This window comes from Alnus glutinosa, chromosome 2 (genome assembly GCF_958979055.1).
Source record: "Alnus glutinosa chromosome 2, dhAlnGlut1.1, whole genome shotgun sequence".
In the NCBI taxonomy this organism is placed as follows: domain Eukaryota; kingdom Viridiplantae; phylum Streptophyta; class Magnoliopsida; order Fagales; family Betulaceae; genus Alnus; species Alnus glutinosa.
The window spans coordinates 22667892-22692516 of NC_084887.1; the positions used below are offsets into that span (position 1 = coordinate 22667892).

At 36.8% G+C, this 24625-nt stretch overlaps 2 protein-coding genes across 4 annotated transcripts; one reads left to right on the forward strand and one right to left on the reverse strand.

The window, feature by feature from the left end:
• Positions 1-193: 193 nt before the first annotated feature.
• On the forward strand, positions 194-14737 carry LOC133861759 (DNA mismatch repair protein MSH3). Of its 2 annotated transcripts, none has more exons than XM_062297557.1 (13): positions 194-1344; positions 1619-1810; positions 2098-2262; positions 2969-3067; positions 3149-3400; positions 4176-4430; positions 4526-4657; positions 5582-5842; positions 6156-6227; positions 7305-7454; positions 13083-13556; positions 13788-14113; positions 14382-14737. In XM_062297557.1, exons 1-12 carry the CDS (start codon positions 355-357, stop codon positions 14106-14108), a joined length of 3363 nt encoding a protein of 1120 aa, XP_062153541.1. In that variant the 5' UTR covers positions 194-354; the 3' UTR covers positions 14109-14113; positions 14382-14737. The 2 variants fall into 2 exon arrangements, with proteins under 2 accessions (XP_062153541.1, XP_062153542.1); XM_062297558.1 differs by having other exon boundaries at positions 13788-14098.
• Positions 14738-15376: 639 nt separating this feature from the next.
• LOC133860918 (single-strand DNA endonuclease 1) lies at positions 15377-23855 on the reverse strand. 2 transcript variants are annotated; one of them, XM_062296585.1, is made up of 14 exons: positions 23744-23855; positions 23493-23650; positions 23048-23109; positions 22828-22955; positions 22655-22706; positions 22431-22503; positions 22263-22336; positions 21707-21766; positions 21416-21584; positions 20080-20179; positions 18936-19018; positions 17343-17443; positions 16680-16810; positions 15377-16119 (listed from the first exon to the last, which is right to left on the reverse strand). In XM_062296585.1, exons 1-14 carry the CDS (start codon positions 23809-23811, stop codon positions 15615-15617), a joined length of 1764 nt encoding a protein of 587 aa, XP_062152569.1. In that variant the 5' UTR covers positions 23812-23855; the 3' UTR covers positions 15377-15614. The 2 variants fall into 2 exon arrangements, with proteins under 2 accessions (XP_062152569.1, XP_062152570.1); XM_062296586.1 differs by lacking the exon at positions 23744-23855 and having other exon boundaries at positions 15384-16119; positions 22828-22959; positions 23493-23566.
• Positions 23856-24625: the final 770 nt, after the last annotated feature.

A 24625-nucleotide genomic window follows, 5' to 3' on the forward strand; every position in this document is an offset into this window, starting at 1 on the left:
TCTCTTTTTTTGCTACAGTGATTTCTCTTTTGATGCTTTAAGAAAACAAAATATATATATATATATATATATATATTATTTAAAGAAAATATAGAATAATAAAAAAAAAAAAAGTAGATAAAGTTGAAAGTACTGCTTTTTAATTAGCTAAATTGCATAATATTGCGAGATCAGCTAAAATGCATAACAACGGTCCGCCCAAGCCAAAACCCGAGTCCCAAACAAATTAAAAGAAGCAGACATCTTCATTTAATTTGTGGAATGCGGCGAAAGTCCAGAATGAAGCGCGCCAAATCAAGAAACGATCTCTAAATAATTTGGCTTCGCTTCCACGGTTCCACCTCCGCCACCGTCATGGGCAAGCAAAAACAGCAAGTGATTTCCCGCTTCTTTGCTTCAAAACCTAAAACCCCGTCGAGCCCTTCCCCTTCTCCTCCTCCTTCTTCAACCCCGCAACCCTCTCTCCCAAACCCACCAACCCCACCTCCCAAAATCTCAGCCACAGTCACTTTCTCACCCTCCAAACGCCTCCTTACCTCCCAACTCTCCTCCCGGAATCCCAAACCCCCAAAACTTCCCAAACTCTCCCCCCACACCCACAATCCCATTCCCCCTCTCCCCAACCCCTCCCTCCACCAAAAATTCCTCCACAAACTTCTAGAGCCTTGCCCAACCCCTCCAGAACCTTCCACTCATAACCCAAAACCAAACCCAAACCCGACCAAATACACCCCCTTAGAACAACAAGTAGTGGACCTAAAGAACAAATACCCAGATGTTCTTTTGATGGTGGAAGTTGGTTACAAATACCGTTTTTTCGGCGAAGATGCTGAAATTGCCGCGAGGGTGTTGGGGATTTATGCCCATTTGGATCACAATTTTATGACGGCTAGCGTGCCAACTTTTCGACTAAATGTCCATGTGAGGAGGCTTGTGAGTGCTGGGTATAAGGTTGGTGTGGTGAAGCAGACCGAGACCGCGACCATTAAGGCGCACGGGGCGAATCGGTTGGGCCCGTTTTGCCGGGGATTATCGGCATTGTACACAAAGGCGACGCTGGAGGCTGCCGAGGATGTGGGGGGAGGAGAGGAGGGGTGTGGGGGAGAGAGTAATTATTTGATGTGTGTGGTGGAGAAGTGTGTATTGGAAAAGAATTTGGAGTGTGGAGTGGAGAGTCAGTTTGATGTGAGAATTGGGATGGTTGCGGTGGAGATATCTACCGGGGATGTGGTTTATGCGGAGTTCAACGATAATTTTATGAGGAGCGGGCTTGAGGCTGTGGTTTTGAGCTTGTCTCCGGCCGAGTTGCTTCTTGGGGAGCCTCTCTCTAAGAAAACAGAGAAGGTAGCCTTGTAGTTATGATAATAAAAGTTTGTGTTATAGAAGAAATGAAACATATATTTGCCCATGTTTGAGAAATGTACAGTGCTGGGTTTTGCTGATATTAGTTAAGGGCTTCAGTACTCTTGTTGCATTTCCATTGTACGTTTATATCATTTTTGTCTATGAATGATGCGATTTGTCATTTTCGTTACGAGGCTTGTTTATCTATTGCTTTGTGATTTTCCTGGCCTCCAAGTTGGACTTGCCTAATATTATTGGGAACTTCTGTAATTAGCCCTTACTTGCTTATGCCGGACCTGCCTCAAATGTCCGTGTGGAGCATGCCTCGCGAGAGTGCTTCAAAGATGGTGGTGCACTTGCTGAAGTGATGTCTTTATTTGAGGTCATGAGTGAAGATAGTTTAGCAGATCATCCAAAACAAAACACAGAGGTCGCAGAGCAGGGAAGCCATCACTTGACAATTGAGGTATGGTATTATTTACATTTTTTTCTTCATGCACCAAGCTATATAGAACCACTGGGCATGCATAACACTCTTTAACCGGCAACTGCTCCTTTAGCAGATCCTGTTTTAGTTGAATAACCTCCAGATAACTTTATCCTCATGGATTAGTTAAATTATGTGTCGTCCGTCTGCTGCAAATTTTTCATATTGCTTCCTTTTTTATAAAAGAAAAATGTGATTATATCTTTATTTTTTCTCTTCATAACGCTATTGTCATCTTTTTACACCATGCTATTTTGGTTTTAAAGGGAATTATGAACGTGCCAGATTTGGCCGTCCAAGCATTGGCCTTAACCATTCGTCATCTAAAACAATTTGGTTTTGAAAGAATTTTGTGCCTAGGAGGTTCATTTAGGCCCTTCTCAAGCAACACAGAGATGACCCTCTCAGCAAATGCACTTCAACAATTGGAGGTAATTGACTATTTTTTTGTATGCTTAAAAGTTTTTTGCTTGGTGAATTTTGAATAAAACTTGTATTGTGATATTCTAAACTGCCAATAGTGCTGAGCCAGCATAATGTTTGGCACCTCTGCCGCTGGGCTGCTACCATTGGACAGGAACTTTCAATAAGGGTTAATTTTGGGTTGAGGGCCAGTGGTAAATCATCTCAACCCCAATGGTCCATACTTCAATCCATAAACCTGACCCTAAGTTAGTTGGAATAAGGCTTACTGCAACTCAGATGTTGCACTGACAGCATTGATGTTTTATGACTTTATTGTCAATTGTTGTAGTCCACATGGTTGAGTTGGCAGCAGCAATTCTGCGTCGTCTCTCCAATGTAGGATAACTTATATCTAGTCAGAGGAATAATGAACTTCCTGCAGGAAAAAATTCTGAGGAATTTTGAAAGGATTCTTGAAGAATGTTATTATTATTACTACTACTATTATTATTATTATTATTAATGAAAATAGAGTAGAAACATGAGTTGGCTTTTATTATTATTATTAACTTTTTCCGAGCCTTGCAGAACTTTATTAACATGATATATTCATAATGCATTTTATATCTCCCGGAAGCTAGAACAGCTTCTTTTGATTTTATTTTTCCTCATTAGGAATATTCAATTTTATACCTTTTTCTCACACTAGATAACTGTGTCCATTGTCTTTAGGTTTTGAAGAATAACAATGATGGTTCTGAGTCTGGCTCCTTGCTGCAGTCAATGAATCATACTCTGACTATATTCGGTTCAAGGCTTCTTAGGCACTGGGTATGGGGTGGATGTGATTCTGATGTACTTTGCTTGAAATTCTCTTTCTCCAGTATTTGATAGTTCTATCGCATGATACAGGTAACTCACCCTTTATGTGATAGAAACATGATTTCTGCTCGCCTTGATGCTGTTTCTGAGATTGCAGAATCGATGGGGTCTTCTAGAGCTTCACAAAATATTGGAGGGCCAGATGGGGAGGATTCTGATATAACAATTGTACAACCTGAGTTTAATTATTTACTTTCTTCGGTTTTGACGACTTTGGGAAGGTCGCCTGATATTCAACGTGGAATAACAAGAATCTTCCATCGGACTGCCACCCCATCTGAGGTAATAAATGCTTATCCTTTGCTTTATCAATGTGTATTGCTTTACTTGTATTTCTCTATAAATGTTTATTGCTATACTTTTATCAACATATAAACAATTTATATGTTGTCTTTCTGGTCAATGATTCTAGTACTAATTCCTTAGAAGTTATTTTCTAACCTCACCCCAACTAAAACCAACCGAAAGTTGATACTCCTATTTTCGCGTCTTACATCCCCCCCCCCCCCCCCCACACACACACACACAAAACAAAGAAAATAAAACCTTCTTAATGCAAGTGCATGCTCATTTACTTCTTTGGATTGGGCAGCTACATGCTATGCTCACCTAGTTAGTACAATCTTCAAATTAGTGTTGAAAGATCTCGATCTTATACTGTTTAATGCTGTTAGCTTTCTGATCAACTTTAGAAGCATTTACTTATGTGCAGTCCTTGTAGTGATTTAGGTGGGATCTAGTTCTATTGAAGGTCAAAGTTTTGCTGTTGAAAAGATAATAAATGGATAATTGAATGAATTAGTACTGGTGTTCTTTTTTGTGATATTCTGTAAGGAAGGTATTCATTCTTCATCAATTCAGAATATCATATTGGCTTAGAATGTTGGTCTTACATTATTCAAATCAGTTTTAAATCATATTATATGTCACAGCTAGAATCAATTCTGCAAGAATACAAATTTTTTCCCTCATCTTCAAGTTCTAATTGATTGTTGGAGTCAATTCTCATGCCTCCTATATAGCATGCTGATAGTTTTTGCATGATTGGATGTTACAGTTCATTGCAGTTATTCAAGCTATTTTATATGCTGGAAAACAACTTCAGCAACTTCATATTGAAGGAGAGAACAATGTCAAGAATATGAAAGCAAAGGCTGTGTGCTCCGAACTGTTGAGAAAGTTGATTTTGGCTGCTTCATCATCCAGTGTAATTGGCAATGCTGCGAAACTTTTTTCTACCCTTAACAAAGAAGCAGCTGAACAAAGGGATCTACAAAATTTATTTATCATTTCTAACGGTGAATTTCCTGAGGTTTGTACTATGGACAAAGGGTTTCATCATCTGAATTCCAGTCCCCTCTCTCTCTCTCTCTCTCATGCGATCTTGACATGCCTTGTTATGCATAGGTTGCTAAAGCCCGGAAAGAGCTTCAACTGGCAAAGGAGAAATTGGATTCTCTGATTGATTTGTATCGCAATCGGCTTGGAATGCGCAAGTTGGAATTCATGAGTGTGTCTGGAATAACACATTTGATAGAGGTAGTTGAGTTGAAATTCAGCCTGGAAATTGTTTGATGTAATTAAAATTCCCAATGCAAGTTATAGATGTCTGTTTCTGTTTGAGATTCCACCTATCTTTTTACTCCAAAGTTAGTTATTTTGTACTTTGAGTGCAATTTTCTTTCTTCCTCAAATAGTTTAGAGGGCCCCTAAAGTCAGGTGTTTGAGTTGTTACATCTACTAATAGGTGTTCATGTATTCTAATGTAGCAGTTGTTTCTAGTTTATTTTCCACAATCCCATTTTTTTTTTTTTTGGGGGGTGGGGGGGGAGGGGTGGGTGTTTCCAAGGCTCAATTTGGTTAATCTGAAGGTGTATGCTTCTATTATTATTCAACACAAAAATAAGTTAATGAGTTTTTATTTTGTTTTTCGTGCTTTTTGGTTGGTGGTGGTGTTTGCGTTTTGTTTCTTTGGTTTTTCTTGTTTTCTCACCTCTTTTTTGGTTGTTTGTTGAATGTCTAGCTTTGTTATATATTTTTTTACATAAAGGTTTGTTAAGCTTTGAAATAAGTTTCACATGATACAATGGACGCTCGTCTTTACTACAAGTATTGGACCATAGTTTGTATAGCAAGATGTGGGTAATGTTAATGCTTAAGTTATATGAAACTGGTAATAGCTTTGCTTTTTAGATCAAACTCTAGTGACTTCAAATATTGTTACATTAATGTCTTTTTTTCTTTTTTTTTCTTTTTTTTTTCTTTTTTTTTTATCTTTTTCTTTTTCTTTATGCATATATCGATTGGTTATACATTGTTATTGGCCATGCTCCCTTGTTTTTATGTTTTGCAGACATGCTTGGCCTTACTTTTGATTATTTCCCTTGAAAAATATAGCTTGATGATTTTAATTTCATCTGCAGCACTTGTTGGTATACCTAACTTGGTGTAGCTTTGCTGCAGTTTCCCTTAGATGTAAAGGTACCTTTGAATTGGGTTAAAGTAAATAGCACGAAAAAAACAATACGCTATCACCCACCTGAAGTATTGACTGCTTTAGACGAGTTATCCCTGGCAAATGAGAAGCTAACTATTGCCTGTCGAGCTGCTTGGGATAGCTTTCTAAGGGGATTCAGTAAATATTATGCCGAGTTCCATGCTGCTGTTCAAGCACTAGCTACTTTGGATTGTCTGCACTCACTTGCCATTCTTTCTAGAAATAAGGTATACTCTTGGAGAAATAATTACCTCCTGTCCCTAAATTATAGTCCACATATCCCTTTCAGGATGTCCAGAAGTTTTGTCTACCGTAAAAATTTTGTTAAATAAAATTTGAATTTTGCCACAATAACCCTTATCCATTTATTACAGTTAATATGAATGAGTCAGTGGAAAAGCATTTATTTGTAGTTATTACAATTTTTGTTTTGCCATACTGAAAATCATTTAGGGACGGGGTGTGAAATCTTCCACTATATCTGTGACTAAAAACTTTATGTTATATGGTTATGTAATCCTCTAAATTAATCTGTTGCAGGACTATGTTCGCCCAGTTTTTGTCTATGAAGACGAACCTGTTCAGATAGATATCCATTCTGGTCGTCATCCTGTAAGTTTGTGAAACTTAGTAAGTTTTTCTGAGTTATCTTATTGATTTAACATTGAATCTGTTGAACTGATGTTATTGTATACGACAATATATTTCTCCTCAATCAAGGTATTGTAGTCTTTGAGCTGTGTAATTCTAGAAGTTCCTCTTGTGTCCTTCCAAAAATGTGGTGGCTTTTAAAATCACAATTTGATAAAAATTCAATAGTGATCAATCACAAGTCCAATGGTGATTTTAAAAGCTATATAATTATTAGAGGGACACAAGATGAACATAAGAGGGACTTCTAGCAGTACTCCTTTGAGCTACATCCTGTTTTGAATGTACAAAGTCATTCAACTTGTTTGATGAGAGGCTCTCTTTATCTAATCTCAGTGCTTTGGGTATGACTGGGTGTTACAATAATGTTTTGTGTTGAGTCAATTTCTCTATCATTTGATGTGTGAAAAGCATTGGGATTCCAAAATATAGATCATTATTTAGAAACATTAGATTTTATTCCTTGGGAGATCTTAATAGTGTTCTAGTGTTCACATTCCAATTCTAAAGATTTCTTAGTAGTGGGGCTACTGAATATATAGATAAAAGTGCTTATTTACATCAAAATTAAGATGAAAGAAAATTCAATAGTTCTAGCCATGGTTCTCATTTTTCTGAGTGAAACTAGCTTATGAAGATTGGGGGTAGATAATGGCAACTTTTTCATACATGTTGATATGGGTCAAGCAGATGTTTTGCAACAATATTTTGTTGGAGAAAAAATACTTACCTCCTCAAACTAACATATCATCTGCAAAAACACATTTAAACTACCATTTATGACACTTGACTCCTCCAAACTATCAATTCATTGTAATTTAGCCCTTCCGTTAGATGTTGGCAAAATCTCTCTCTCTCTCCCCCCCGCTGGAAGAGACACAATGACCTATTCTCTTTTCAGAGAAGTGTTTTCCCAGTTTCTACCTACCCTCTAGATCACATGTTGAACTTGCCATTCTGGACATGTGATTTGAGGATATGGGGGTGTTTTTGTTTTGGGATATGGCCTCCTGCTTACGGCTTATTACTTTTGACCAGGTTTTGGAAACTACATTACAAGACAATTTCGTTCCAAATGACACAAATTTGCATGCAGACGGAGAGTATTGTCAGATTGTTACTGGACCCAACATGGGTGGAAAGAGTTGCTACATTCGCCAAGTTGCTCTCATTGCTATCATGGCTCAGGTACAATCAGTCTCCAACTACCATATATACTATTTATGATTTGGGTGTTAAAACTTAAAAGGGAAATATTTTTAAAGTTTTAACACCCAGTGAAAACTACTGATGGAAAATATTTTTGATTGAAAACATTTTTTAGTGAAAACTACTGATTTTATAGTATTTGGCTAACACTTTGAAAATGAGCATGAAAATATTTTCTAACGTTTGTTTTGCGCTGAAAATCATTAATATTTTTATATAACCTCATATAATTAATAATCGGGTTTGCCAACGTATTACTTTTCCTTTTTCCCTATTCCGGTAGAAGTGGGTAATCGATTGGAAAAACTATGGAGGAACTTTGTGTGTGTGTGTGTGTTGGGGGGGTGGGGTGGGGGTGTTGGTGATGAATTTAAGTTCCATATGGTGAAATGGTTGACTATATGTACTCCATTAACATCAAGAGGTTTGGGGGTGAAAAATATGATTCAGTTTAACTGAACTCGTTTGGAGAAGTGGTTGTGGAGGATGCAACGAAGAGAGAGGCTTTGTGGAGAAAGGTCCTGAGTATCAAATATGATAGTGTGAGTGGAGATTGGTGTTCTAAGGAGGTTGGGGGGCGTTATGGCGTAGGCATGTGAAAATGTATAAGGAGGGCATAGGACGGTTTTGCTGATGATGTGAGATACGAGATAGGAAATGGATCTCGTGTTCTATTTTGGCATAATGTTTGGTGTGGGAAGTAACCTTTGAAGGTCTCATTTCCGAAATTATTCACTATTGCTTGTGGCAAGGATGTGTGGGTGGCGGATAATATGCAGCCTCAGAATGGAAACATTTATTGGAATATTATATTTACTAGACCGGTGCATGATTGGGAGGTTGAAGCAGTTTTAGGGTTGTTTGAGATGTATTCTCAAAGAGTGAGGCATGGAGGCGAGGATTCAATTTGCTAGATTCCATCTAAAAGAAAAATATTTGAAGTTAACTCGTATTATCTAATATTGTCCAATCTTCATTGGAAGAGTATTTGGAAAGTTAAGGCGCCCCCAAGAGTAGCGTTCTTTGTTTTTTAGACTGTGGTTTTAGGGAAAACCTTAACTTTGGATAATTTACGAAATATGAATGTTATTGTAATGGAGTGTTGTTGTATGTGTAAAAAGTGTGGTAGTCTAGAGTCTATTGATCATTTATTCCTTCATTGTGAATTTGCGATTGAATTGTGGAATGTGATTCTCCAGCTATTTGGTGTTGATTGGGTTATGCCTCGAAAGATGAGTAATTTGTTGGGAAGTTGGAGGGGACAATTTGAAACTCGTCATGCTTTGCAAATCTGGAGGTTGGCTTCTTTGTGTTTAATGTGGTGTCTTTGGCGAGAGTGGAACGCTTGGAGTTTTGAAGATCGTGAGAGTGTTTTGCTAAAGATAAAGAAGATGATGCTATAGTTCCTGTACATGGAAAGTGGCTTGAAATAGTGTGAATGTCTCTAATTTTTCTGAATTTTAGGAGTTCTCTTATATACTCCCTATGTAATAGAGTTGCGCCCCTCTGCACTTTGATTAAATATACATTGCTTATAAAAAAAAATAATAATAATTAATAATTGGGTAAATTACACTTTGCTCCCTCCTCCAAAAACTACCACCCCATTTGCATTTACACCTCCAAATTAAGACTCACTGCAACTTAGACCTATAAACTATGAAAATCTTTCAAATTACCCCTATATCAGATTTGACTATTAGTTTAAGATGGAAAATGTCACACGTGACTAGCACGTGCGTTAAAGACGTTTATGCTACAAATTACCTCCATTTTGCAAGTATCAATTATGAAATTGCCACTGTGCCATATGATGAGCTGCTTCAGACAGGTTAACAAAAAAAAAAAAAAAAATTGAATCGAACAAGGGGGTGGCTTACTATAATAGAGGGGGAAGTCACGTGGCCACCCCTACCGTAATAGAAAAGGTGGCCGTGCGGTCACACCTTACCACAACAAAAAGGTTAACTTGTGGCCACCCCTTACCATAATTGAAAGGCCCCCCTACCACAACAGAGCCACTGCCCCTTAAAATAGCAAAGGGGGTGGTGGCGCAGCCACCCCTTAGCTAAACAGATGCGTCAATTTTTGTTTCTTCTTCTTCTTCTTTTTTTTTTTTCTTTTTTTTTTTTTTAATCACATTATGTTTTCCATCTAAAATAACAGCCAAATTTGACACAAGTAGCAGCTCGAAACATTTTGGTAGTTTATAGGTCCTAGTTGCAGTAAGTCGTAACTTGGAAGTGTAAGTACAGTTAAGATTTTATGTTTTGGGGTAAAAGTGTAATTTACCCTTAATAATTGTATTCGAATAAAATAGAATGAAAACTAAAGGGGAAAATTTACTTACCACCCTCAAACTGACAATCCTTTTGCACCTGTACTTCCAAACTACCATTTGTGACACTTGACCCCTACCAACTACCATTTAGGTGTAAATAAACCCTTCTATTAGTTGGTGGTTAAAATAGACGGAAATGGAACATGTGACTTTTATTTGCAAAATTGTGACTTGAAATTGCAAAAATGCCCCAATTGTAGATGTTTAATTGACTTAATTACCCTCATAGGCATGTAAAAAAAAAATGCAACAATTTTTTTTTTACCCACAGCCACTCCAAAACCCTTGGGGGTGGCCAAACTACTTCCGAAACACATGCAGGGTGGTCAACACCACCACCCCCCCCCCCCCCCCCCCCCCCCCCCACCACCACCACCACCACGTGTTTTTGAGGAATAGTTTGGCCACCTTGAAACCCTTGACAGGGTGGCTTAAACCACAACAAACACCAAGCTGCAAGAGAGAGGGTGGCCACCCCCCCCCCCCCCCCCCCCCCCCCCCTTTTTTTAACCCCCCCCCCTTTTTTTAATGCTTCAACCATAGGACAATTTCGACTTCTCAAATCTAAAATATGCACGTGTGTGACCTGTGTTATTTTCTGTCCATTTCAACACAAACAACTAACGGAGAAATCCTTTTGTAACAAAGTTGTAGTTGGAGGGGGTGAAGTGTCACAAATAGTAGTATGGGGGTGCATATGCAATAGGGATGTTAATTCGAAACGAGTAAGTATATTTTCCTCTTAGATCAATTTAATAACTGGATAAATTGATTTTCTTAAGGGTTAAATCCAAAATCGGTCCTTGTGCTTTTGATATTTATCAAATCAAAACTTGGATTTTCAAAAGTGATAAAATTGGTCATTGTGCTTTCTAACTATGTAAAATCACTCCATCCATCTACTTCGCCATCGAGTTGTTTGCCAGTTGTACTAGAGAACCAGGTTGTCCAATTACATTATGCAACGTGTACTAACTCCATGTAAGCATTGTCAAATCAGCACACATTGCCAAATCAGTGGTCGGTCTGTACATCTTTGCCATATCAGCATATCCCCTAAGGAAGGAAAGCATGGAGGTGGGAAAATCCCCCTCTGCGAGTGGTGGTGGGGTTCTCCGGCAACCCACCCCTACGAAGGTGGGGAACCTGATGCAATCAAATAATAAAAAGAAACAAAAGAAAAGAATATGGGCTACTTCGAGAGAGCCGTGATCTCCAATGGCTACTTCGAGAGAGCCTTGATCTCCAAAACAACCAAAAAGGTCTAAGTTTTCATAATATTCAGCATGTTTATTCAATGAGTAGGATTACACTTAAATAAATGACGGCTAGGTCATAAGACATAACCATTAGGTCTAGCAGTCATAACACAATGTAGGAAAATAAACTAAGGAGGAAATAACTAATGGAAAATACATTCCTTATTAAACTAAATACTAAGGAAATAAAATATGGAGAATTAAACTCCTTATTCCAGCCGGCTTGGGGTTGCTTGGTGGCTACGGTAGTGCCACCTAGCCCTAGGAAAATCTGAACGTATCAGAACCCTCACCCTGCAGAGGTGGTCACAGGGGTGGGGCTCCCCTACAACCCACCCTCTCCCGCGCTAGGGTTGGTCGCAGGGGAGCCCTATGCCCTTGGACGCACCCTTTCATGGGAGGATTGCGGAAACGAAACCACAGGAACAAGCGGCAAAAGATCTTCAAGCGAATCTAAGCTGGCATACTCATCTTCAACTTCATGGTCTTGGTGACGATGCTCATCGTCTAGACCATCCTCCAACCCAGCAAACCCTGGTTATCCTCTAGGATGCCACTGTCTATGCCTTCAACCTATCCTCCCCAAATCTCCTCACCTCAAACTTCTCCCTCCTAAAAGCCCAATAACAAGATCAACGTCTACTACGACAGGCTTGACGTCTACGCCTCCTATTGCAACCAGCAGATCACCTCCGCATTGTGATCACCTCAACACAGGAGAGGGTGGGTCATGGGGGACCCCCCACCCCGGCGACCACCTCTCGACCACCTCCTCCCGTCTGTCCCCCTGCAATAGAGGTGGTCTCGCAAGTGTGGGGGGTCCCCTGTGACCCACCCTCAGGTGTTCGCAAAGGTGGGCGTCCCTCGTGACCCACCCCAGCACAGAAGTGGATGGAATGAGTGATTTTTCTCGCCCTGAAAGCTCAATGACCAATGTTATCACTTTTGAAAAACCAACGTCTGATTTGATAAACATCAAAAGCACATTAACCAATTTTGGATTTAACCCTTTCCTTAATAAAGAAAATGGTAAAATTTTGAAAATTTTGGTAGCTTAGTAATATATATATATATATATATATATATGAAGCCTTTTGCTGGTATGTATGTGTTTAGGATCTGACTTTTTACGAACTTTGTTGGGTTTAGATCTGATTTACTGTTAGTGTTCCTAGATTTGGGTTCTGGGTATTGTTTGGATTGTACCTTTAGCTTTTTTTGTAGTAGTAGTAGTTATTGGCAGATTGGAATGATATGTTTTTTGCTGATATGTATGTATTTGGATCTGACTTTTTTATGTGTGTGTGTACATATATATAAGAGGTGAAGGATTTCTAGAATTGGTATCTTCTCGAACAAAAAATGAGCTCTAGGGAATTTTTTATAAGAAAGTATGAGCACATTAGTGTTAACATGAGGCGTAAGTCATTTTAAGCCCTAAATGCCTCATTTTTCGCTAACTTTGAAATTCATTTCCGTTGACTTATATTTTTCGTCCGCACCAAATACTGAAAATTACTGGAAACGTTTTTGAAATAAGCTTTTACGTTGAAACAAACGGAGCCCAAGTGGAAACTAAATACGGTCTTCTTTTCTCCTTTTTGTCTTCATACCTGCACATTTGTGTAGAGTTTTCCTGTTTAGATTTCAAGTTTCATATTAGCTTTTGGATTGTTGAAGCCGTGCTCTGTGTTTATAAATCTAATACTTTATCATTACTAAGAAGGCCTAGTATTCATCCTGGGGAAAGTGCTCTCCATTTGGATGTTTTGATATCAAGCTGAGTTCTTTAAGGTTATTTTCTTCTTTTTCTCTAGGCTCTTTTATGGTTATGTTCTTCATTTATGTATTTATTTGCATTATTTTCTGAAATAAGATTTATTATGAATTCTCTTCAGCTTGTTTTGATTGTTGAATAATTTTTTGTAATTTCCAAAATCTTCCTCTTATGGCTTTTGTTTGACAAAATGGTGTTTGCTTCATGGGAATTTTGCTCTATTCCTCTAGGTCGGATCCTTTGTACCAGCATCATCAGCAAAACTCCATGTGCTAGATGGTATCTACACCCGAATGGGTGCTTCTGACAGTATCCAACAAGGGAGAAGCACCTTTCTAGAAGAGTTAAATGAGGCTTCATATATACTCCACAATTGCACAGCACGTTCATTGGTTATCATTGATGAACTTGGGAGAGGCACAAGTACACACGACGGTGTAGCTATTGCTTATGCTACATTGCATTATCTGCTAGAGCAAAAAAGATGCATGGTCCTCTTCGTCACCCACTACCCCAAAATTGCCGATATTATAACTGAATTTCCAGGCTCTGTCAAGGCCTACCATGTTTCATATTTGACCTCACATAAAGAATCGGAAATAAAGGACTCAAAATCAGATCATGAAGACGTCACTTACCTATATAAGCTTGTCACTGGTGTTTCAGAGAGAAGTTTTGGGTTTAAGGTTGCACAGCTTGCACAGGTAACTTGAGATCTCTGTCCCTCCCTCCCTCTCCTCTCACTTTTGTGTTGTGATTCAAAGTATATATTCTCCCCCATATGGTAGATTATCAAAATGGATTTCCTGTGTTTACATGATGAGGGGGAGCCTATTTTGCAATTGCTTTGACATTTCGGATCATTCTGACCTAAGTTTCTCATTTGTTACATAATTGACTCTTGTTTAAGTTAAGTGGGCACTCATGTTTTTCAGCTACCTTCAGCATGTATTGGTCGAGCCACTTTCATGGCTTCCAGGTTGGAAGCTTTGGTAAGATGCAGGGCAGGAGGGAGATCAGGGAAAAAACAGTTGCTAGATGAAGTGCTGATTGATTGTGAACAGAAAGCACAAGAGAACATGTTGGGAACTCCTGCGTGCTTCCGTCCAGGACGGACAGGGGAATTAGAAGATATAAGTATTGGTTACAAGGAATTCTTTTTGAACTTGGAAGCTGCAATATCTGATGATGCAAGAAGCTTCCAGCTTTTAAAAGCTACTAGGAGCATTGCAGAGGAATTAGTAAGGTTAAGATGAAATTGGTTAGTTTTGTTTTCCTCTCTTTTCTTTCTTGAATTCGTTCTTCAAAGAAACATTTCTTAGTAGGACGAACAATTTGTGCTATTTTCGTAGTCTTGGTTGGTGGTGTTGCTGCAGTCAATTTTCATGCCCGGTAGTGGGCCGTTGTAGTTTCTATCACATTGCATTATGGAGTTTTTTTTTTTTTTTTTTTTTGAGGAAATTGCATTATGGAGTTGTGATATGTCCATTGAATTTTGTGTTTTTTTTTTTTTAATCATTATTTTTCAGATAAAAGGCCATTCCTGTTGTTCAAAAAAAAAAAAAAAAAGGCCATTCCTGGAAGCGAGTGGGGCACATGCATACTATGGCGAGGAGAGCAACAGTAAAGCGATCGTGGCAGAGTTCAAAATGAGGATTTCTTCTGTTTTGTATATAACATTTTTGTGTATTTTTTTTTTTTTTTTTTTATTTCCAGTACATTTCCGCTCTCTCTCTCTCTCTCTCTCTCTCTCTCTTTCTCTCTCTAACAGTTAAATGTAATCTCATTTTTATTTTATCTGCGCAAATTACCATATGTTGTAATTAACACAAGATTCTCCTATTTGGTATCAAAATGAAGAATTTCTTCTGTTTTGTAGATAACATTTTTGTGTAATTTTTTTTTCCTTATTATTTTATTTTTTCAGTACATTTCTCTCTCTTAGAAAAATGTAATCCCATTTTCCTCCATTATTAGTATTACTCTGCGTACATAGACATCTTCTGTAGAGTTTCATATGCAGTAATTCTTAAGGCCACTTCTCAATCATGTTGGGAGTGAAAAAGTGGTAGCATATTCAAATTAATTCATGCTATAGCCTGAAACTGCATGAGATGAATCCATGTTCTGGCTTGCTCCTTACTTTACTGAAATCCAACTTGAACCTGAAACAGGCCTCAGCACTATCTCCAAGAGGCCAAGTTATTTCTAAAGAATGAAATTGCAGCTAAATATCCAAGTCATATGCCCCTTTAAGTTCTTGACAAACTGATATTTTCTATTTGAATAGATCTATTCCTCACACTCATTTTATTACACCCATTTTATACTGACTGATGTGACATGGGTTGAATGGTCACTTAAGAAAAATAAAATTTTCTACGTCCATCCAGCTCATATCAAGTCAACGGTGTGAAGTGAGTGAACACATTACTCTTAGCTCAAAACGTAAATAAATACATAAGATACAGTTTGTATCTGGGACCTCCCACAAACAAAATCAGAATCTACTAGGAATGTCAAAACCCAGGGAACTAATATATGAGAAAGAATGAATTTGAACTAAATTTGAGCCTTATACAATAATTTATCCAGTATCATTGCACTACATCTAAATATGATTTTGATACACTACAGTATCTCTACTACCAAAGAGGAAACTTAAGAGATACAAGACACAAAAACAGTGTCATTGGGAGGAATTTCAAACTAGGACTACATTAGATTTCTTCCTTTCTACAGAATTTGACCTTCATGGATGTTCAGGGGACATCATCCCTAATGCTGGCTAAGAATAACCTCAGTTCTCTTGCCTTCCTCTCATGTTCAGGTGACACATCAGTTTCCGACTCACTCAAATCAATCACATCAATATCTTGACAATTTGATTGTGGAAATTTGGAAACAGTATGGTGTTGTCTTGTTGGGGGAGGGCTTAAGAGGTCAATGACCTCACTTTTACCAACTTGATAGCAAGACATATCACCATTGCAGTTAGCACTGCACTTTGGATCAAGTAACATATCTTGGTTTGTTAGATCAACTTCTGTTGCAGCAGTACAGTTTCCTGATATCAACACAGAAGAAAAGGAGGGATCATGAACAGAACTGCTTCCCAATTCAATGTCAAGTAATAGTCTTTGGAGTTTTAGATCAATTTCAGCCACAGAAGATCCCTTTTCTGATTTCTTTTGCCTGGCTTTTCGGTGATTTTGTTTCTTCTCTTCAGCTTTTCTCTCAAATTCCACAATCTTCTCAGGACAGGCACTTGAGACAAATAAAAGTAAACAAGATAACAAGTATCGTGGTATTAGAAGATATTAGATTGTTAATAGGAGACAGTATTATATGCTTATCCAGAATATCCCTAAGAAATTTCTGGGAAATGGTTGTATAATTTTTGCTACTTTGATTCAATAAGTAGAACTGGACACCCTCTTGCGCCTAGACAACGTCAGAAAAACATGTAAACAGAATTAACCTTTTGCAAGAAGTTCACTGCATAATGATACAATGGATTAATAACAGTCCTCTTGATGTGCTCCTCTCAATGCATTATTTTGAGAGATTTGTTATATTTGAACACATTCTTTTTTTTTACTTGCATATTTGGCAAAACTCCAAGAACAAAAACTAGGAAAAAGGAAAAAATATTTTATTGGTTCTCGAAAAACCTAAGTTTCCACTAGAAAGCATCCCGCACTTCCAAGTTGCATTCTCAAACAAAAAAAAGAGCTTTCAATGCTCATGCAACCCGACACCCCTCTGATTAGATGCAGCACCATCCAACAAGAATTAAGTCACTACATTATAATTAAACTCAATACCTCTGTACGAGCTCTGATGGTACTATGGAAGTTTCAATTCCATCTAAATTCTCCCATGAAACCTCATAACAATCTCTTCCTTGAGCCCTTCGGTGCTTGATAATTCGAGCTAAAGGGCATTTTACTGGCATCTGCAATTGGGAAATATTGCTAGTAATATGAAAGGGGAATGGAAAACCAAATACACCACAAAATGGTTGAGGATAGAAAAGTACAAATAGCATATTCACTCAGACTTCATCAACTGTGTTTTTTAAATAAGAAAGGGCAATTTGCATCCTATGGACAAAGTCATTGCACTGTATAATGAAAAATTTAAAATCAGAACTTATTTTCAACTGTAACTAAAATAAAAGGATGCCAGAAATGCTTCTTGGCATAATGCAATGAAAAGAGCTAGTCGCTCCAATTTTGATAATTGTCCAAGCAAAAGGATAGAATATGCTTTCAATATAACGCAAATCACAACGAATTTTTCAATCTTTTATGAGATCCCAAACATGCCATTGTCAAAATATTCCAGGTTAGGACTAACAGTACAACCACGGAAGTTTGAAGAACATGAATGACCGAACAGAATCCTCTCATATCATAATTTTGTCTTGAGTAATGCATTAAGAATAAAGAAACAGGAAGAACTAGTGACAGAAAGAACAGTAGTACCTTGTGCAGTGGAAGCTTCAGTCCTAGATCTGATGAAGTGGAACGCAAATTACAAAATCGCCGTAAATCTCTTTCAGCAATCTTTGGAAGGATATACTCATCTGAGCCATGAATCATGAATAAGCTAACAAAATACCGACAAGAAAGCCAAAAAAGAAAAGGAAAAAAGAAACAGAAAATGAACAAAGATTGAAAAGACCACTTTGTGACTTAGGAACTAGGAAAGGAAATGTTACAGATAACATATTTTATGATACTCTATAACGTCAAAGTCCAAAATGATTTTGGACAAAGATATGAGAATGGTGTCATGAAGAGGACACAACATGTCCAACACAGCAACTCCGAAACATCAAGAAATATTGACAGAACTATATGTTTGTCTTTATGAAGTTATAATATTAAACATGTCTTGATCTATGTATAGGTTTGGGTTTTAGTTTTCTTATGGAGACCATACTTAGTACATTAACTATGTATCTAGGAAGCACTAATACTAATATTAGTACAGACGTTGGAACATCATTTCCTAAAATGTAGGATATGACAAAACATGTATATCATAGGTAATTATTATATCATTACATATGCCAGCTTCTACTTTAAAAGATGAAGAACAAACACCATAAGGATAAAATAGCTACAAATAACCAAACTTTTGAGCCAAAGAAAAACACAAGAAGATATGATCCACACCTCATGTTTATCATTTATAGAGATTTGGAATTTTGAGACCCACCCCCCCCCCCCCCCCCCCCCCACCCTCCCCCGCGCGGACCCCCCAAGTTTTTTAAGTATTTAAGAATTTTATAAAAAGAAGTACAGGTGGTGTACAATGTTTTTTTTTTTTAGGTAACTACAACAGGGGGTATACAAATCTGTGTTCTCCCTCATGTACATTTAAATACCCACTTTTTCTGAAGAAAAATCTAATTTTACCCCAAACCTATCTGTGCTGTATCCATGCTCTATTCACGCTGTTCCCAAGCCATATCCTGTTGAGTCCATATAATATATGTCTAATACGTATCCCGTTTACCCGTATCATACATGTGTTACATATGGGAATAGCAGGTATTTTGAAATCTGTGCTTCCTAGCTATGTATTTAGTTTCGTCACAGAAAAAATGTGTAACACCCATAAGATTCTGCACGTATCTTGGGTAACCGGAGGTGAATTCTTTTATAACTCCACAGGCAAGTGTTCCACACAGGTGGATACAGGTTCATGCTCTTGAAATGTTCAGCATGACAATTCTCAAATATAAATGTCCTACAACTATAGCATATTTTCTTAATCAACTGAGATTTAGATTCCAGAATTTGAAGACTTGCACAACTTTAAGCCACTGAAGTAATTTGCAAAACATTGGCCATTGGAAAAATCCAACGTTCTGAATTCGCTTGAGAATCTTGTTTTGGTATTAACTGAGGACAGTAGACAAAAACCTTGACTCCCATTTAGCCACTACAAACTCTTAACTATTTAAGACAATCAAAATCTACACAATGCTTGCAAAATTCTTACATTTGATGTATGTATGCAAGAGCATATAAGGCATCAATATATAAGTGAGGGAACAAATGAAGAACCTGTTTTCTCTGGAGGCCACCCAAAGAACTGAGCACATATCTGCTGAAGTTTGGCACGTTGAAAAGGATATTGAGCAGAAGCCCTACAAAGGTGAAGCATTTAAAATGTAACTTCACTCTCTGGCTTTCACATTATAATAACCAGCCCAGTTCTTGATAGGATAAGAACAATAAAATCAACAACTTAGCCAGCTGATTGTAAGCTGACAGCTTGAGTTTCACTGCTTTTGGTGCACCCTATTGACCTGTTCACAGGTTCAGATGGATGTATATGTCGTGGCACAAGAAATTGAGGTATCTAGCACTACAAGACTCCAGCACAATTACATGGTGATTCTCATTCAAATATCAGGTGCAGGCGCTTATGAAGCATTTTGTATGGGCTAGTGACCAAGCTTGTAGTAGCCAATGAGCTTTAGCTGAAATGGTACTTCCTCCCTTGGTAGCAAGGTGGAAGATAAGGGCCTAGGTTCAAGTCCCACCATGTGTAAATTACCAATCAAAAAAAAAAAAAAAAAGTGGCCTCTAGCTAATCTGCTGGAGGTAAAAAAAGGGGTAATATGAGCTAAATTTAGCTAATATAAACATTTTCCCTAGTCTGTTGAGATGCTCTCATATGTGCTATCATCAAAAAATGAAAAAAAATTAAATTAAATTAAATGTCAAAATAACAAGAATTCATATGCTACAAATCAATTGTAAAATCAAGTAACTAAAATCTAAAATTATAATTCATTATCGGGTATTAATACATATATAGAAAACTAATAGATATCAATATTTCCAAAATTATAATGGAGCCAGAGAGACTGCATTCTTTTTAAGAATTTTATCTAATTACTCCTTTCATCGAGATACATCTTGAATTCCCATGTCTAGAAAATTATCAAAAGTAACAATTTTTTAACTGTTTAACTTTCTTAGCGCTACAACGGTCATTATTATTAAAGAAAGGACAGAAAGAGCATTGAGCGCTAACTGTCATTAATATTATTATTATTATTATTATTATTTAGAAAAAATAAAGAAGCTGTCTGCAATCTTGCAAGGCACCAAAAACAAAACCTAATAATATAGTGCATTGCTCATCATTCTCCCATATGCAGCAACTAGCATCTGTACATACAACGAAACTGATGTTTACCTATGCACGGTATCAGAATCTACCGAGTGACACTTGGGCTTCAAATAAGCATTGATAACTTGCAAGAACTGATCATTGCTTTGTGAATCGTGCTCACTTCCTACACAACCATAAAAAAATTCAATGGTAACAGCAATGTAAACTCTTCCATTTTGTCAAACCAAATATTTGGAACTGAAGATCAACATATAAGCATCTAGCTAGTTTACACACATACCCACACAGGCGTGGATTAAATGGATCTATTTATAATTGTATATATCTCTATAACTGGGGCATAAAACAAGCCTCCCACTTGGAATGACATAAATCCAAGAAAAGCATGAGAAAAATGTTCACCTCCACATCAATATAACCAACATATCCTCATCAACAACAAAATATATGGAAATATAATTATTTCCAATACGATTTGAAACTATACAAAAGGTTAGAAAAACTTTGTCCTACCCATTAGACTAGACATTTTTTTCGCAAGTTTAATTTTCACATTTCTTGTTAAAAAATATTAATAAGTGAGAGAATTCCAAGAATCGCATGTTCAATTCAATAATGCATTAGATTATTACATTAAACTAGATTACTTAAAATTAATCTTAATAGATAAATTCTCACTTTCTTGCTTTCAAAAAGTGAAGGGAGCCTGACTTAAGGTTTTCACGTCAAGCGTGAACCCAGAGCTAACTGGTTTTCTCGAAATGTGTTAAGACACAGCAGTTGATTTGACATCCACATGTAAAGCACTAGTTGAGTGTGGACCATGAGAGTAAGCTCTAAATTCTAGATCACCTAAAAATAACAAGGGCCAAAGTCGACCAATGAGAATATGGTATATGTAGACACACATAATGCAATTATCTATCATGTCAAAATATATCTACTAAAGCATTTAATAGAGAAACTGCCAAAGTCATCTTAAAGACAGCAGAACAGCATCTAGGTAAAGCACTATTTGAGTGTGGGCCACAAGAGCGGTATCCAATCAAGGGAAACTCTGAATTCTAAATGACCTCAAAATAACAAGGGTCAAGGTCGACCAATCAGACAATGGTATAGATACACACATACTGCAATTGTTTATCATGTCAGAATATCTACTAAAGCAGTTAATAAAAGATCTATCGAAGTCATCTCAAAAACCCTTTTTTATATGAATTTATCTCAAAGCTCAAAGAGCATTATCCTATATTTCCATCTACTTAAGCACAAATAAATTTAACTTAAGCACAACTATGAACGCATGAAGTCTTCATTTTGGAGACTGACAAAAGTCTCCTAAAACAGCATAATAGACAAGCAGGCCAGTTACATGAACTGATAGGTTTCTAAGATTCACCATTAATATTTATCTCTTGATCCAGTGAGTTCTCCTTGTCATTGCCCTTGGAAACAGGCCCCTGTTTCTTTGAACCTCTTTTCTTCTTTACAAAGGACAGTCCTTCAGATGCAACTTTTTGAAGGACAACATTGTCTCCAACGGATTTAACAATCTGACAAGCCGACTCCTAAAGAGAAAGAAAATTTAGTATTACAGCATAAGCTTCGATTTACCATTCTAAATGCAATCTGACAAGTGAAAAAAGAAAAATGTAGTCTACCAAAGAGAAGGAACAAGTTTAGAACTTACGGGACCCAGACCATAAACTCCTTGGGAGTAGTCACCACCAAGAAGTAGGGCGAGGGTAATCTGAAGATTACAATTCACTGAGTCACCAAGCTTGTTAATAGAGAAAGAATCCCAATCCCATTTGAATATGTACAAACATAATCCTAAATAAATCTGTTCATAAATGCCATTCCTTGCGGAGAAAATGAAGTAGCTTATGACTAATGTATTTACAGCAAAGCTTCACACAAACACATGTGAACAATTCCATATGAGTAGCTTCTCGAAGAACAATTCCTAAAAGAGAAAATTAACTCTTGTCATGTATAGGAGCTAAATGAGAGATTCCTGCCATATCTTAAAGCCAAGCACAACTGCTTTTACAGCTTAAATGTCAACCTCTTGTTCTCTCGAATTTGCCCATAATTATGGCGTTAATTGAAAAAATAAACTTTGAAGATACTACTATGCATCATGATCACTCCTCACTCAATTGCATACCAAAAGAATTATCAAATCAACCAGAACGAAAAGGCTCCATCATTACATTTACATTTACAAGACAGCTAGAAATTACCAGTGAGTTCCTTCCAAATCCAAGCTGTCCCTCAATGTCTGCCATTTCATAGCAGACGACATGGCCGCCATCTCCTAATTTATTAGAAAAAATGGATTCCTAATTAGTAAGCAGAAAATAATTCAATCTAAGGAAAGTCAAGAGACAAGCAAATGAGCATCTACGAACCAAGGCAGATATCCCTATACACTGTCCTTGCACCAAATAGGAAGACATCAGAATCCGAAGTGAAACATCCATCCTAATAGTCATTATGGAAATGTTAATGACAATTGAAAATGATGATAACAATGTTGATGATGTTTACGATGATAACAAGATGGTACACATTATGAATCTCCAGTGGACATCCGATACTCCTATATAACTAACAGTAAAAAATTTCCACTCACACATAACGATTCTGAGTTTAACAAAGCACACTGTGCTTCCGCCTCCTCAATCCTGAATTTAGATGAACATAAAAATATATAGAGTTGGTCCAAATCTTTTCGTTTCCAATAGAAGATAAAAGGGGCAAAACTACCTAAAATGTATGACAATTTAGTGTAACAGTAAAGATTACCCATCTAAACAAGGGATACCAAGTGCCACGGCCAAAACTTTTGCCTCTTTGATCATGCATGAAAACTCAGATCCCATATTTCTTCGTAGTGAGGTCACCTTCTGCAAGTTTCTTTCATCTAGAGTAACCTGCCTTCATAAACTAAAAGAATTTAGTATGAAGAACTAAAAAAGTGTAAAGAAGGTATACAACATGGTCTATTGCATACAAGGATTATCACCTCACTTCCTGAATTTAAGCGGCGCCTATAAGTTGATAGCTTAATAGCAGGAATTGATCCATCTACAGCCAATAAAGATAACTTAAATTTCAGAAACGTAGTCAAATGCTCTGGAAAGCAAAGACATCTTAACTAAATACATTCTTTTTCATTTACGTAGATAAGCAAAAATTGACATATTAACCATAAAGGAGCTGAATCCCATGTACTTAGTATAAGTAGAGAGCCTCACTTCAGAAGAGAACAAAAAAAAGTACTGAGACATAGAGACAAATTATTCTTAAAAATCAAGCCCATTGATAATTCTTTTACAAGAACCAAACATCCAATCTTCACAACTATGAAAATGTCAAATATCAGCAAATAACAGAATTTAAAACACAATTGAAGAGAACCCAGGAAAACAAAAGGAAAAAAAAAAAAGGGGGGGGGGGCACGCAAGTACCTGTAACGAAAATTAGGCTGCAATTAAGAGCGATGAGAGCTCTGAGGCGATGAAAGAGACCTCTAAGATAAGACTTCTCCTTCATAGAGGAGTGCGATTTATTTACGTTTTGAAGTTGAACCATCCAGCAGGAGAGATCTATGCACAACCTCTTGTTCCTAACCCCAAAATCAAAAGCATATTCATATAACCCATAATTCTTTTTTCCAAAAAAAAAAATGGAAATAAGGGAAAAAAGAGTGGGAACTTACTGGAGATGGTGGAGTGGGAAAGTTTTCTTGCATGATTCTAGGATATCCCATAAGTTCTTCACACCCATGTCGATGTCGCTGTGCGTTTGGGGGGGGGGGAGAGAGAGAGAGAGGGGGGGGGGGGGGGGAGGGAATTTCGAATTTTTAGAAGGTTAAATTTTGAAAACTGGAATTTTATCCGTTGTACCGGATGAATAAGAACTCAGTTATATTGGGCTACCTGAAACCTGCCCAGGCCCAGCCTCGGGCTCACAAAAATTTGATTTACTTACAAAAATTTAATTAAAAAAAAAAAAAAAAAAGACATTTGATTATTTTAGACCGTGTTTATTTCAACTTAGAATTTAGAAACGTTTTTTAAGAAAATATTCTGTATTTATCTCTTTTAAATTATCATTCAATTATTAATGTCCCTCCAAATTATCAATTGTGTCAATATCTCTCCTTAAATTATCAAAAAATGTCAATATCTATCCTAAGAGCTAAGGCCAACAAAAATGACCCATAAATTTTTCATTAAGACAAAAAATGTCTTTATAAATTCGAAAAAATAAATAAATTAAAAAACTAAAATTAAAAGATAAAAAATTAAAACTAAAAAAAAAAATTGAAGAAGAAACTAAAAAAAAAAAAAAAAGGAAAAAAATTAAAAAAAAAAAAAGAAACGAAAAAAAAGAAAAAAAGAAAAAAGAAAAACTAGTTTTTTTTTATTTTTTGTATAACTTTTTTGTTATTTTATAATTTTTTAGTTTTTTTTTTAATTTTAATAATTTTATGAAGGATATTTTTGTTAATATGTGAGACATTAATTTTTTTTTGATAATTTAGGGGGAACATTGATACAATTGATAGTTTAAAAAATATTGACAATGAGATAATAAT

What these genes read in the sequence shown, in the direction of transcription:
- LOC133860918 (XM_062296585.1), bottom strand. Translation starts at nt 23,811, where the DNA reads ATGGGTGTGAAGAACTTATGGGATATCCTAGAATCATGCAAGAAAACT. An exon ending in GGTATCCCTTGTTTAGATGG is followed by an intron (nt 22,707 to 22,827) that starts GTAATCTTTACT and finishes ATCTAAATTCAG; the next exon opens with GATTGAGGAGGCGGAAGCAC. An exon ending in GATTTGGAAGGAACTCACTG is followed by an intron (nt 21,767 to 22,262) that starts GTAATTTCTAGC and finishes TGTAATCTTCAG; the next exon opens with ATTACCCTCGCCCTACTTCT.
- LOC133861759 (XM_062297557.1), top strand. Translation starts at nt 355, where the DNA reads ATGGGCAAGCAAAAACAGCAAGTGATTTCCCGCTTCTTTGCTTCAAAA. An exon ending in CTAACGGTGAATTTCCTGAG is followed by an intron (nt 4,431 to 4,525) that starts GTTTGTACTATG and finishes TGTTATGCATAG; the next exon opens with GTTGCTAAAGCCCGGAAAGA. An exon ending in TCATTGCTATCATGGCTCAG is followed by an intron (nt 7,455 to 13,082) that starts GTACAATCAGTC and finishes CTATTCCTCTAG; the next exon opens with GTCGGATCCTTTGTACCAGC.